General features: G+C 37.4%; 1 protein-coding gene across 1 annotated transcript in view; it reads left to right on the top strand.

Moving 5' to 3' along the window:
- The window catches only part of WASF3 (WASP family member 3), a 189337-nt gene extending 177674 nt beyond the window's left edge, over nt 1–11663 (top strand). The window contains exons 7-10 of the mRNA XM_044668288.1: nt 858–1033; nt 7664–7930; nt 9163–9533; nt 11506–11663. Coding sequence (XP_044524223.1) covers nt 858–1033; nt 7664–7930; nt 9163–9533; nt 11506–11663 — 972 coding nt within the window. The remainder of the gene's footprint in view (nt 1–857; nt 1034–7663; nt 7931–9162; nt 9534–11505) is intronic.
- Nucleotides 11664–12155: the final 492 nt, after the last annotated feature.

The following is a 12155-nucleotide window of genomic DNA, read 5'->3' as shown; positions in this document are numbered from 1 at the left end:
TGCAAATGGAGAGTTATTATTATTGCTTGGCCTTACTTGTGGTACTTACCACATGTTGTCCCTAGAGTTGGTTAGTCTAAACGAGCTGAAAAAGTTGATTGGCTCACTTGCAGAATGATGTTGAAAATGTAAAAGTCACAGGAAGTAGAAATTCAGAGCTTGCCTATAAGGGACTTAGCATTTTATGGGATGTGTAAGACAAATGAATATAACAAAAATAAATTACTGCTACTCTCTAGCCATGTAAATATGTAAGTAAGAGATAGCCATTTAAGTCTTGGGTGTTTACTGACTAGATTGTATTGTTGTACTTGTCAGTGATGGGGGCATTTTCTCAATTTTTGTGGAGTGGCCAAAGGGCCAGAGCAAAAAGTGTTTCACTGATGGGGCAGCAGGTAAGTTTTCCGTTTTCCCATTTAACCATTTGCAAAATTGGCTTAAATACCATTTGGAATACCTTTTGGAAACAGAGAATAAAGGTTATTTATCTTTATTCTGGAAAACAATATTTTGTGATACAGATATTCTGTATCAAGTCATTTGAAAAATGTGCAGTGGTGGAAAACTATTTCCCTATCATACATGTCTTGTCAGATGTTTTTATCTAGGCATTAGAGAGCAGCTACAGAGCACTTTCCTTATCTAGATATACTGTATGAGTTAAAAAATACAGACTACTTTCTCTTGGGTCTATAGAATATGATGATTAGACTTCTTCAGAAATTTTCCTTTACAATTAGGTCTAGCTTCCATTTGCAAATCAGGTTTATATTTCTGTGCATTTGAACTGCATTTAACCTGCTGTTTTTCCTTTCCCTTCTGTCTTGGCATGCTTCCTTTCTTTTCCTGGACATCAGGAGCAAAAGCGTATAGATGGCACAACCCGTGAGGTGAAAAAGGTTAGAAAAGCCAGAAACAGGCGCCAGGAGTGGAATATGATGGCATATGACAAAGAGCTTAGACCTGACAACAGGTTGTCTCAGAGTGTGTACCACGGAGCGTCTTCCGAGGGATCCCTGTCCCCAGATACTAGGTCTGTGTGCACTAAAGCTCCCTTATCCCCATGGGATGGTTCTGCATGAGGCATTTCTTGTTTTTGTTTTTGTTTTTTAATAATCTAGATAATATAGTAGGTATTTCTTGGTTTTTTGTTGTTGTTTTGTATTTTTACAATTTGGTAATGCAGCAATAGCTTTAGTTGTCAAAAAGGTCTGGAACATATCTTAGAACTTTAAGACATGCATTGAAAGTGTTTTGTTGCTGTCACAAGCTTTTCTGTATGTTGTTTTTCTTTGTATGATTGAAAACCCCTCTGACTTGCATTTGTTATTTAGTTGAACTAGATACTGTGTTCAAATGCAGATATTAGATTTAGCTCTGTTAATTTAGAAGATATTTAAATTTTAATTTAATTAGCTATAGTGATACTTTCATTTTAAGCTTGGCATGTTGAATTGCCATTGGTATATAGTGTCTGAGAGTGATTGGTAGCTACTATTAATAGAATAATTAATAGAATAATTCCATTTTTCTGTTTGAAAATCTCCCTAAGAGTGATGGAAGAAAAAAAATTTGTGTTTCAGCCCTTCAAATAACTTATCTCTATTTTGCAGGAAAAGATCACCAAGCTCACTAAAAGAGTGTTAACAGGTCAATAACAATGTTTCTTCATACAGGTCTGAATGTCATGGCCATTGAGTGGCAGTTGCAGTTCGTTAATGGAATGAGTTCAGTGGAATTAACTTCTTAACTTTTCATTTTGTTTGTATTTTTCTTTTTTACCTTTTAACTTAAAGTCTTCTATGGGGAAAAATGAAACTTTCTACAAAGTCTTTTATCAGCATATAAAAGAAAAAAAATTTATTTATTTATGTTTCAAGGTGGTTCCTCCAGACGTCCTCTTGGTGGTGGTTTTTATGTTTAAAAATAAATAAAACAAAACACCACTTAGTCTTGAGTTTCTGCTTATTATAGTTTTATTTCCCTGTTCCCAGCTTCAAATTTTGATCATTACTAACACTATGTGAAGAAAGTCTTAAGTTAAATCTTGTTCATCTGCAATCAATGCAATACAAGAATTTCTGGTTAATTTTACCTTCAGCTTTTGAATGACACTATAGTTCTCTGCAAAACAGATCCTAGAATACAGTACATCATGAGACGGCAACTGCTCAGAAAGCATTTTATCATTCTCACTGTAATCACTGGTGAATTAATCATTTGATTTCATTATTAATCTACTCATGCAAAAATGATATGAATATTATGGATCTGAACTTTTTATTTTAAGTGGAACTTCTTATTTCAAGTAATGTTCTCCAGAAAGCCTAACAGAAGGAGGTGAATGTTCTTTTTTATTGATGGAAGGTCTTTGTATGTATCCTGGATTTTAATATCAAATTGATCCTAGTTGACCACAAAATTTATGCTTGTTCAGACTGTCCAGCATTTTTACGTAATTTTGTTTTAAATATTTCTTTATTTTTCTTAATTTTGTTGTATTAACTCTACTTTTTCTGAATTTCTAAGTCCCACTTAGGCAGCCAGGTGGCATAGTGGATTGAGCCCTAATCCTAGAGTCAGGGAGACCTTAGTTTAAATCTGCCTTCAGACAGTTATTAGCTATGTGATCTTGGACAAGTGACTTAAACCCTCAGCCTCAGTTTTCTCAACTATAAAATGAGTATAATAAAGTTATTATGAGGTAAAATGAGGTATTATTTGTAAAATACTTAGTATAGTTCCTTGCAAATATAGGGTACCATGTTGAGCATATTATATAAATACTATCATCATCATCATAATTATGTGCATTTGCATTTTCTAAAAGTCATTCCTGTGGCACTTTGTTCATTATCCCTCAACCTACCTTCTCTAACATAGCAAATAGGATACTTCATTATTGTCTTTAGATGATTCCCTTTCATCATGTTTTCATGTGAAAATAAATTCACTTACCAAATATCAGATCTTGAGTATACATGTAAGTTGAAATGCACATAAGCAAGTGATGCTAACCCTATATAGTGATCATTGGGATCATCAAATTTATAAACATAGAGTCATAGATTTGTGACTTCTCATTGCAGCAAGGCAGTTCTTTTCCTTTTCCCTAATTCTTTCCTTTCTTGCTGCCTACAGAAGCTATTCAAAACCCTCTCTTCCTTTCTCAGACTTCTACACGTAATTTCATCTCCCTCTTTTTCAGCTGAAGACCTTAACTTTTATTACTGAAAAAAAATGGAGGCCATTTAATGGAAGCTCCTGGTTCTCCCCATTTCGTCATTTCAAAACCACCTTTGACTTATACTTTACTCTCTTGTTTCCAGTCTCTGACAATAAGCTGAAACTTCTTGCCAAAACTAACCCCTCTACCCATATACTTAATTCCATCCCCCTCCCATTTTCTCTAGAAAATTGTTCATTCATCCTTCCTGTTTTCTGATTTTTCAATCTTCTCTGATTTCTTGGTTTCTTCTCTACTGCCTTCAAACATGCCCAAGTATACATACACTCACACAGCTCTCATCTCTCTCCCTTGAGCATCATTTTCTATTGGATGTCTTGTCCAAACAGAAGTCTTCCTCTTTCACCCTAAACCCTCTCTTCTAAACTTCCCTATTTCTATTGCGAGCACCACCATCCCACTAGTTAACTTTATTTGTAGCATTGGCATTATCCTCACTCCTTGCCTAGATTTTCTCTCTCCCCCACTTATCTAGATAGTTGTTAGATCTTGCCATTTCTGCTTTCTCTAACCTCATACCTCTATTTATTCAGCTAACACCTTAGTTCAGGTTCTTTTCACCTTTCACCTAGATTATTAGATGGATTCCTAATTATTTGTTTACATGCTTCAAATCTCTCTTCACTACAGTTTATCCAATATACTCCTCTGTTAGGAGCCAAGACTATAAAATAAAAATAGTAACTCTTCGAGAACGATATGGATTATGAGCCCCGCATGGGCGGAGGCATAGCTGCAAAACGTCCTCCAGACTTTCCACATAACTGCGTGTTCTTTTTCCATGTTCCTGCTTCGTAACTACTTGTTCCTTTCTCTCTTCATCCCGACCGCCAACCCCCTCACCCTGAACATATATATTCTTGCCCTATACCAGCAATAAACGGGCCATGTTCCATTAGACTTCCTTGTCTTCTTGCGTGCATGGTTCCCCTCCCTCCCCCTATGGTCTTTCAGGTGGCTGTTTCCCGAACACCCCATAGTTGAATCCGGCTGGTTCCGGATACTCCTCCCAAAATGATTTTCTTCAAACAGATCTGGTCATGTCCCTTCTCTATTCAATAAACTGTAGTGGTCTCCCTATTGCCTCTAGAATCAAGTAAAAACCACTCCATTTAACTTTTAAAGCCCCATACAATTCAACTCTTCCCTATATTTCCCACTTTAGTGGACATTACTCCCCATCCTCTACTCTGTGATGTTAGACAACTTGCTTTACATTTGTTATCCCTGACACTTTTTCTGTCATCCCTGTGCCTTTGTGCTGGAAGGCTCTCATTCCTGGATTGCACTCATATCTCACCATCGCTTCATAGAATCGCTCTCTTCTTTCAAGAAGCAGCTTAAGCATCCTCTTCTGTATGAAACCTCCCGCTGCCAACTTCTAAGATACTCCCTCCTAAGTTAATTTATTTTTAAGTCCTTGGTATTTATTCATTTTATATTTTCTTTGGTATATAATTATATATGCCCTTTTTAAAACCTTTTCCTTCTGTCTTAAAATCAATACTGTGTATAGGTTGTAAGACAGAAGAGGAGTAAAGGCTAAGTAATTGAGGTTAAGTGATGTGCCCAGGATTATGCAAATAGAATTGAGGCTAGATTTGAACCCAGTACTACTGTCTCTAGGCCTGGCTCTCAATTCATTGAGCCACCTAGCTGCCTCATACTTAATTGATTTCCTTTGTTAATCTAAACTTCTTACAAGTAAGGATATTTTCATTTTCTTGTTTCTATTACCCTGTCACATAGTAGGCACTAAATAAAAGTTTTTTAATTGATTAATAGATGTAGAAGTATAAAGACATTTGGAGGCCATCTAATTCTATGCTTTAGTTTTCAGACAAAGAAACCAAGATCTAGAGAGATGAGCTCATTTCCCCAAGGTCACCCAGGTAGTAAGTGTCAGAGTTAGGTCATAAACCAAGGTTCTCTGACCCCAAATCACATCCACTTCCCCCTGTATCGTATTGCCAGCTGGTATAGGATGTTTAGTCTGTCTAAACCAACTATGGAAATATTTCCATGTATTCTGGACTCTGAGGCATTTTGAATATATGTGGTCTCCACTGAGTTCAGTGATGCTTTACCTGTATCCATAGGTCTCTCTTCCTAAAGCTTGCCCTGGTTAATGTTGCTTAGTTTTTTTTTTTCCATTTTGTCTGACTTTTCATGACCTTGTTTGGAGTTGTCTTGCAAAGATATTAGAGTGGTTTGCCATTTCCTTTTCCAGCTCATTTTATAGATGAGGAAACTGAGGCAAGCAGCATCAAGTGACTTGCCTAGGGTCACTCAACTACTAGTGTCCGAGATTGGATTTGGACTTAGGTCTTCCTGACTCCAAGTAATACTGATAATAATTGCTAACTTTTATTTAGCACTTTAAGTTGGAAAAGCACTTACTTATATATCTCATTATATCCTCTCAGTGGCTAGGGGAGGTAGGTGCTATTATTATCCATCCCTATTTTATAGATGGAGAAAGTAAGGCTGGTAGAGGTTAAGTGACTTATCCAGGATCATACATTTAGTAAGTGTCTGAGGATGGATTTGGACTCCATTCTTTCTGATTTCAGGTTCAGTGCTCTACATTGCCTTATTGCCACTTGAGAATGTCTGGCTCTGAAATGCCACTTTCTCACCTTCTTCCATTCACCATTATTACTCTAGTCAGTCTTGTTTATTTTCTCTCTGTTAGCTTTTTTCATCCCTATATCATAATGCCATTTTAGATGACTATAAAAGCAGCCCAGTCCTGCATCCTTGATTTTTAAGTTGATAATTTTATTTTAAAAGCCTCATTATTTTTTGCCATTTGGCTACGGTTTTTTAAAAATCCTTACCTTCTGTATTAGAATCAATACTATGTATTGGTTCCAAGAAAGGAAAGTGATAAGGGCTAAACAGTTGAGGTTAAATGATATGCCTAGGGTCACACATCATCTAAGGTTCTTTTCAAAGTAGTAGCAGTCAGTATCTCCTTTTTCTCTTGGTGGTTCTCCTTTGCCTTCATGGTGTTTTCATTAATTGTTACCCTCCATAGTGGTGTTTAGTTCTGAACATGGTACATCTAGAAAATACACTACTTCACAGGACAGTCTGGATTCTCCCTATATTTTGTTGTGTTGAAATTTTCCTTTAACTCCTTTGCTAGCAGCTTACACAATACAAAGCTACATCTGTACTTGCACCATCTTTTGGAGTTTATGCCACAGTTAGGGACAAGGACAGCTGTGGAGGATGCTATAAGGACAATTCTTCTGCATTGGAAAAACTACTGATTGCCTCCAAAGAACCACACTGCATGATATCCCAGATCTTGACATCCAGTTTGTGGCTTCTCCACCAATGTCTCTTTGCCTGTTTTGCTTCAGAGAGAGAAACACAAGCTGAATCCTAACAGAAACCAGCAAGTAAATGTGAGGAAAGTCAGAACAAGAAAAGAAGAGTGGGAACGAAGGAAAATGGGTATTGAGTTCATGAGTGACGCCAAGAAACTGGAACAGGCAGGGAGCATGAAAGAGGACAGAATGCCCAGAGGGTTGGTCTTTTTTGCTTTATTCAGAGTCCTGGCTTTTTGTTGCCTGCCCTGCTTCAGTCTTCCTGCGATGATATGCATTCAGTTTACTGACTCAATGTGTCCTTTAACAGAGTGCCAGAACTGCACGATTGTCTCTTACTAATGCCACCTGGTTCTCCACAGCTGTGGGACAAACAGGTCCTTTTACTCATTCCCCTCCCTTGGGCTTAGCTGACCCTGGACCACAACAATCTCTGCATCTTTGTGAACTCTATGCTCAACTAATAAAATATTTGCATTCCTTCCAACTTGTTACACTCAGCTATTTATGCAAAGAAAACAAGGCTTTTTAATATTAAACTTATTAAATCACTACACTCTGCTTTGGTTAAATACATTTCCTCTGTTTAAGCAAAAAATTATTTGCTGCATTGCATTCTTAATTTCCTTTATTTCTTTTACGGTTAATATTTATCCAATTCACCTACTGTCATGCAATTTCTAATTATATGCTGTTGATATTTCATTACAACTGTAATGCTATGTCTGTCTTAAATACTGTATATTAATTTGATTTGTTCTATGCTGTTCTGTGGCAAAGACTCCTAAAATATTGAAAAAAGAACGTACTGATATTTACTGTGTGTCAGTTCATCTGATATTCTCCTTTTGGAGTTGAGAATTTAATTTCAAGTAACACTTTCATTTTCTGACTCAAATAGTAATCCAATTATTGCTCTGTAGTTTTCATGATGATATGGGAAAGGGTGGGTGGGTGGGGGAGAAAGAGAATTTAGAACTTCTGCACTGAAAACAGAAAAGCAGGTGCTGTATATTCATCAGAAGAAAACAATTGAAAGTCATTTTATCCCTTCCCATTTCTTCTCCTTGAATTGTAGGTCCCATGCATCTGATGTTACTGATTATTCTTATCCTGCTACTCCCAACCATTCCCTTCAGCAGCAGCCAGTGACTCCTTCTTATGTAGCAGGGGATGCCCAACAGTACGGGACTTCAAACCAAGCTCTCGAGCATGAGTATAACAGACCTCCTTCTGCCACGGTCAGGCATATGACCCTAAACAGACCTCAGCAGCCACCACCACCTCCACCACAGACTTCAGATGGCTCACAGGCCTCTGCACCTTTGGTTCCATCGGACTATGGGTAAACATTCCTCTTGCCTGAACTCTGAAAATATAGTAGATGTAGTAGGTATTTTGATTTTGTTTTTAATAATTCATTGACGAAAATGCCTGCAAGAGAAAACCTGACTTTTCTATCATGAATGCTAAATTACAGGTAAATAAATGGGTCAATAACTTTCTAGTAAAACTACCCTTCTTTTTAGTCCTCAATTGTGGTTATGTTTTTAAAAAGCACAATATATTTTATAGAAGATTTGCATGGACAGCATTATGAGGCAAATCCATAAGCTAACCGGTGACAGGCAACTTTAAAAAACAGATTAGATTATAAGCTCCCTGGAAGGTTTGGCACATGTTTATGGCCCTCTCAGCACCTAGTACAGTATATTGTGTGTGGTAGGCTTTTACAAATGTTTGTCAAAATGACTAGAGAACTTAACTGCAAACCACAAATTTTCTTATAGAAAATGAGTGCACAAAATGAAATATTTAACACAAATAGAGGTGGCAGCATCAAATATATGATGTTCCTATATGTAATCATCTTCTCCCTCTCCTGACCTTATACAACTTGGCCTAGAATCATGGTGTCATCTCACTAGAACCCCTAATTTTCTCTCATACAGGGAGAAAACAAATAGCCTTCTTCCTCTTCTTAAAATGAATTCTACAGTTCTTGAATGCCCCTTCATTTGGTCAAATATACCATCTTTATTATTATTCCTCTCTTGGCTTAAATATATTCTCCAAAACATTGCCTGATAGCCAATATTGAAGTGGACATAGCAATTCTTGCCTTCTTAATGCACTTACTTTTTAGAAAATTAAATTGTCCCATTTCTGTCATTATAGTTATTCACAGTGATTTTCCTCCCGACTTGATTAACTATGAGTTTCCATGCTACTAGCTACCATGAGTATGCATTAATTATGTTCTTCCTGCCTTCCTAGATTCTGTGATCATCAGGGAAATGATATTCCCTTCTCCTACAAATATTCCTTTTACTATTGGGAACATTTCAATATCTGAGAGGAGTTGAACAAAGTTATGCTATCCTATGGTAATGAATTGAGCAAGACCTTTGAAACAACTGTCAGAAAGTGAATAGGCTTGCACTTCATAGTTTCTAATTAGACCCACAATATGTGATTTGGCCAGGAGTGTCTAACCTGACATCTATTTCAGAGCCTCAGAAGAGTTTCCCTTCTGTTGACATTCTTGTGACTTGGTGTGTTTCATCTTTTTGTTAGGCTGCTCCCAGCACAAATCATTGAATATTACAACCCATCAGGACCACCACCTCCTCCACCACCTCCCATGATTCCTTCAGCACAAACTGCTTTTGTTAGCCCTCTCCAGATTCCTACTCCGTCTTCTTATCCCCCATTAGCAACTAGTTCCACATACACTGCTACTCCTCATCCACCCTCTACTGGGCTTGTTGTCACAGCTCCTCCTCCTCCGGGGCCACCGCCTCCGCCACCTGGCCCTCCCGTCGCAGGACCTTCTCTTTCATCTTCCCCCATGCATGGTCCCCCAGGGGCTGAAGCAAAGAGACAAGAACCAACTCAACCAGCAATCAGTGATGCTCGGAGTGATCTTCTTGCTGCCATTCGGATGGGTAAGTGCAAAACATTTTCCTTTTAGAAAAGGAAATTTTTTTCCTTTCATTATTTTCTTCTAGTTATATTTTTTGCCTTCTCAAAATAACTCTTGTCCATAATAATTGTTTGGAATAACCATTGCCCTTTTATAGCTTAACTAGATTCTGGTTAGCACTTAGTTAACTGGTCTCTCCCTATTTCTTTCCTCTTCCCACCTACCCCCATTATACTTTTAGGAGAAAGATGTTAATAATAAGAAAACACACAAACTTAGGTTTCATTATAAAAGAAAATATTTCTAGGGCAGTGTTCTCAACACACGAATTTCCTGTTGGTTTTAGGTTTATAACTAAATAGGAGACACAGTGCCTAAGAGTACTGAGACTGGAGCCCAGAAGTACTCAGTTCAGATTCAGCCTAAGAGACTGACTAGCTCTGTGACCATGGACAATTACAAAAACTGCCTCAGTTTTTTTCAATTATAAAATAACAGTGATAGCACTTATTTCCCAAGGCTGTTTTAATGATTAAATGAGATAATATTGTTAAGTGCTTACCAGTGTCTGGCACGTAGTAGGTGCTTAATAACTTGTTTGTTTCCTTCCTTCCTTCTTTTCTTCTCTCCTTCACTCTTTTCCATCCTGCCTTAATTTCTTTCTTTCCTTCCCTCCTTCATTTTTTCCTTTATTTTCCTCCTTTCTTTTCTTCCCTCCTTCATTTCCTCCTTTTTTCCTTTCTTTTCTTACTCCTTTTTTCTTCCTTCCTTCATTTTCTCCTTTTTTTCCCCTCCTTCCTTCCTCAGCAAACTTTAGTGGCTCCTAATTGCCTCTAGTATCAATTACAAACTTCTCTTTGGCAGTTAAATACTTTTACAACCTGTTTCCCATCTATCAGGCACATCTTTTTCCTCTCCTTAAGTAGTTCAGCCAAATTATTTGTCTTTCTTGTTGTTCCTCATAAGTGACAGTCCAGCATCTAGCCCCATGATTTTGTACAGATGCTGTGCCCCCCACCGCCAGTATTTCTTTGCCTTCTAGAATACTTCAGTTATCAACTCAGTTACCACTTTTTCCTGATGACCTCTCTTCTCCTGAATTACTTGGTAATTGTATTTACTTCTTGTGTGGCTGTATACATATACATATTGTCTTTCCTTATAGAGTATAAGCTCTTTGTAAAAAGGGATGGTTCCATTTGTTTTCCCTTTGTATCCCTTAGCACCTATCCCTATCCCTATACATAACAGGCTCTTACTAGACTCTTGTTTATTGATTTTTAAGTAGTTATGATTTTGAGTGGCAGTCAGAAGGAACACCCATATCAATGAAGTCACTGCTCCCTGAAGAATTCATATGTGCCATACCATACTAAGGCAGAAAAATAGGTGAATGCATTTGAAAAGTGTTTCCAGTATTAAGTACTGAAACAGGCATCACTTTCTGACCAACTTTTCATTTCATCAGAGAATACATTTAGATAGAACAGGTCTCACTAACTTTCTTTTTTAAAAAGCAGGATATAAAGACACAAATTTTGTGGTTGTTATTAACCACTTGTGTCCAACTCTCGGTGATCCCATTTGTGGTTTTCTTGGCAAAGATACTTGAATGGTTTGTCACTTTTTCCTCCAATTCATTTTACAGATGAGAAACTGATGCAAACAGAATTAAGTGACTTCTAATAGTAAGTGCCTGAGGCCAAATTTGATGTGAGGAAGATGGGCCTTTCTGACTCTGGACCACAAAATCTGTTCTTCCTAGATTGGTCCATTCCTTTTATTGGAAAAGATGGTTTCTGATTGTTTTATGGATGGGTGTGCATTCACTTTTCTCCTTAAGGAAATTTTAACATTTTCCACACTATCATTCTTTGGAAGCCTCTCAGGATGCTTTGTCCCCTCCCAGTTTTGGTATTACTACTCTGATAATAATTTTGTTTTTGCATTTGGGTCAGAATAAGGGAATTCATTTGAAACTGTTTTACCAACAGGAATTCAACTGAAAAAAGTTCAAGAACAACGGGAACAAGAAGCAAAACGAGAGCCTGTTGGAAATGATGTGGCAACAATCCTCTCCAGACGTATAGCGGTAGAGTACAGTGATTCTGACGACGACTCTGAGTTTGATGACAATGACTGGTCAGACTGAGGCTCTCTCCATTAGCATACCACATGGGGCAGCTAATAGAAATTGATGACACCGTTGGGCAACAAGGAAGGCAGCATGTTGAAAATGTGTAGTGGCTTCAGTGCTCATGTAGTGCTATTATAACACTGTAGCTTAGCAACTTTTGTATTAATAATGTGATTATATTTTCTGCACATCCAAAATTCTGTTTCCCCCAGTATTTACTGTGTAATACTTAAGTGCCACTCAATATAGCAAATCATGTGCTTTACACAAGAAAATGTTCTGTTGTCATTGCACTGTTATGGAGCAAGCCTTTTTTTTTTCCCTCTGGACATGGAAGGAGTTTTATTTCACATTCTTTACTCAATATGACTCTGCTGACTTGAATTCTATTTGTGAAGCTACCTGGTTGTGAGATCGTTGCAAATTCATAGCTTCTTGTCAGAGTGATTGTCTTCAGAGGAATTAGATGATTCGTTGCTTTGCTCTTACTATATGCTTCTGAATATG

Source organism: Gracilinanus agilis, chromosome 3 (assembly GCF_016433145.1).
Source record: "Gracilinanus agilis isolate LMUSP501 chromosome 3, AgileGrace, whole genome shotgun sequence".
NCBI classification, from domain to species: Eukaryota; Metazoa; Chordata; class Mammalia; order Didelphimorphia; family Didelphidae; genus Gracilinanus; species Gracilinanus agilis.
The sequence above is the reverse complement of the archived record's forward strand: the minus strand, read 5'-3'. Positions and strand labels throughout refer to the sequence as shown.